Source organism: Argentina silus (genome assembly GCF_951799395.1).
Source record: "Argentina silus genome assembly, chromosome: 4".
NCBI lineage: Eukaryota > Metazoa > Chordata > Actinopteri > Argentiniformes > Argentinidae > Argentina > Argentina silus.
This window is the reverse complement of record NC_139658.1, coordinates 24,972,854-24,975,353: the sequence shown is the minus strand read 5'-3', so window position 1 is coordinate 24,975,353 and position 2,500 is coordinate 24,972,854. Positions and strand designations below refer to the sequence as shown.

The 2,500-nt window shown below is 59.4% G+C and overlaps 2 protein-coding genes across 2 annotated transcripts in view; one reads left to right on the top strand and one right to left on the bottom strand.

Annotated features, from left to right (window-relative positions):
- The window catches only part of amigo3 (adhesion molecule with Ig-like domain 3), a gene marked incomplete at both ends in the record, with an annotated part of 1,533 nt that extends 366 nt beyond the window's left edge, over positions 1-1,167 (top strand). Inside the window, one exon of the mRNA XM_083667609.1 lies at positions 1-1,167. This exon is cut by the window's left edge and continues 366 nt beyond it. Coding sequence (XP_083523735.1) covers positions 1-1,167 — 1,167 coding nt within the window.
- The window catches only part of rnf123 (ring finger protein 123), a 101,947-nt gene that overhangs the window by 37,840 nt on the left and 61,607 nt on the right, over positions 1-2,500 (bottom strand).

Below are 2,500 nucleotides of genomic sequence, written 5' to 3'. Positions count from 1 at the left end.
GTGAAGAGGCACTACTTCCTGGACCTGCCGGGACTGGAGGTGCTCCTGCTGTTCGACAACCGCATCACGCAGGTGGAGAGCCAGGCGCTGTCGGGGCTCGGGAACCTCCGGAAGGCGTACCTCAGCCACAACAAGCTCACCGACTTCCCCTTCTTCTCCCTCCAGGAGCACAGCCACCCCTACCTGGCCACACTGGACCTGTCCTCCAACTGCATGCCCCGGCTGCCCCTGGAGGACATCAAGGGCCTGCCGGCGGCTGTCCAGAGCGGCCTGTTCCTGCACAACAACACTCTGATCTGCGAGTGCTCCATGTACCGGATGTTCCGGGGCTGGGAGAGGCGGAACTTCAGCTCCATCAGCGACTACCGGGAGGAGCACACCTGCCTGTTGTACGGCGAGCGCAGGGCCTCCGTCCGCTTCTTCCAGCACAGCCGCTTCTTCGAGAACTGCAGCCTGACCTCGGGCTTCCTCCAGGGGCCGCCTCCGGAGGGGACTCTCCTGGCGTATGTGGGTGACCAGGTGCTGCTGGACTGCCACACCAGCCTGCGGGGGGGGAGGCAGCGCCTGACGTTCCTGTGGGTATCCCCCCACCACGGGTATGTGGCCCCCCCGGGGAACAACGACTCCCTGCGGATGTTCACCAACGGCAGCCTGGCGATCCTGTCGGCCCGGGCCGAGGACTCTGGTGTGTACTGGTGCATGGCGCTGGACCAGAGCCTGCTTCGCAACGAGACGTGGGAGGTGAACGTGACGGTGGCGGTGCGGGAGTACATGGCGGAGCCGTTCAACACGGGCTTCACCACGCTGCTGGGGTGCGTGATCACCCTGGTGCTGGTCCTCATGTACCTCTACCTGACCCCCTGCCACTGCTGCTGCCGCAAGCAGCCGCCCCCCCCGGCCACCACCACGCCCAGCCCCGGCCAGGAGGGCAGCGGCCAGTCCTCCATCCTGACCCCCACCCCGCCAGCCACCACCGAGGGCCCCGGCCGCAAGGTCAGTAACAACAAACATGTGGTGTTTCTGGAGCCCATCAGGGAGGTGCAGAACGGGCGCGTGATGAGGGCGCCTCCCCCTCCGGAGCGCCTGAATCTGCAGCCGCCCCCCCATCCGCGGGGGGAGACAGACTCCATCATCTCAGTCTTCTCAGACAAATCCATTGTGCCATAGCACTAAACGGGCTGGGCTGGGCTGGACTGGGCTGGGCAGGGCTGGACTGGGCAGGGCTGGGGTTGGACTGGGCAGGGCTGGACTGGGCTGGGGTTGGACTGGGGTTGGACTGGACTGGGCCAGACTGGAGTTGGGCTGGGCTGGGCTGGGCCGCAATGGGACCAACAACAGGCTGGCAGTCAGTCAATCACTGTCTATCAGATCTGGACAAAGAGGGGGCAGCGCCATGGTGAGAAAGAGAGAGGGAGGGAGACAGAGAGAAGGAGAGAGAGAGATGGAGAGAGAACAAATGAAAGAGAAAAGGGTGTGAAGAGACAGAAGAGGAGCAGGCTTGTTGACATGATAACTGCTGCCGTGAGTGAATATCTACCAACAAACAAACAAACAAACAAACAAACAAACAGGACAGAGCTGTCCCTTTTAGCACGGCTTCAACTTTTAGATTACCATAGCGACAGAACCCTCACCTAGAGACGACCTACGACCTACAGCCTGAAACCTTCCTCCCAGACCGACAGGTCTGATGTTTAGAACCTCTTTAGTGGCAGAACGACATGCTGTACACAACAGAGAGAGAGAGAGAGAGAGAGAGGGAGAGGGAGAGGGAGAGGGGGGGAGAGAGAGAGAGAGAGAGAGAGAGAGAGAAATAGCTTGGTGTAAAAGCCCCCCTCAATTTCGGAGGAATTTGCCTTGATTGCAAAAAAACCCTGGAAAACCCCCGAACCGTACCGCACAGGCTCAGAGACGCTCGGGGGAGGGAGAGAGAGGGGGGGGGGGGGGTATGCTGGGCTACGATTGCACTGGGAGGAGAAATGGGGGGGGGGGGGGGGGGTGTGCTGTTGGACAAGTTGTGCTGTTGATGTTGAGATGCAGGAGGCATACTGTCACCACATTCACTGGACTGAAAGGACACTAAGTAAGGACACTAAGTAAGGAAACTAAGTGGACACCTTGTCTCCTTATCTTCTCCTCTCCCCTGCTCCCTTCCACCCTTCCCTTGCACTGACTGCTTCTCCTTCACTCACTCGCTCCCTCCCCTCCCTCCCTCCCTCCCTCCCCCGATCACTTTTCCATTCTTTATGAAGCTCTTAATAAATCACTCTACTTGGATGTCAGAGGTAAACGTCTGCTTTGTTATAGGGAAAGTGTGTGTAAGTGTGTAAGTGTGTGTGTGTGTGTGTGTGTGTGTGTGTGTGCCTGCCTGTCTGCCTGTCTGCCTGCCTGTCTGCCTGCCTGGGTGTGTGCGTGCGTATCCATTGTCTGTCTTTGTTTGTACACCGGTGTGAGCCGTAAAGCGAGGGACAGACACACACACGTCAGAGCGAACAACAGA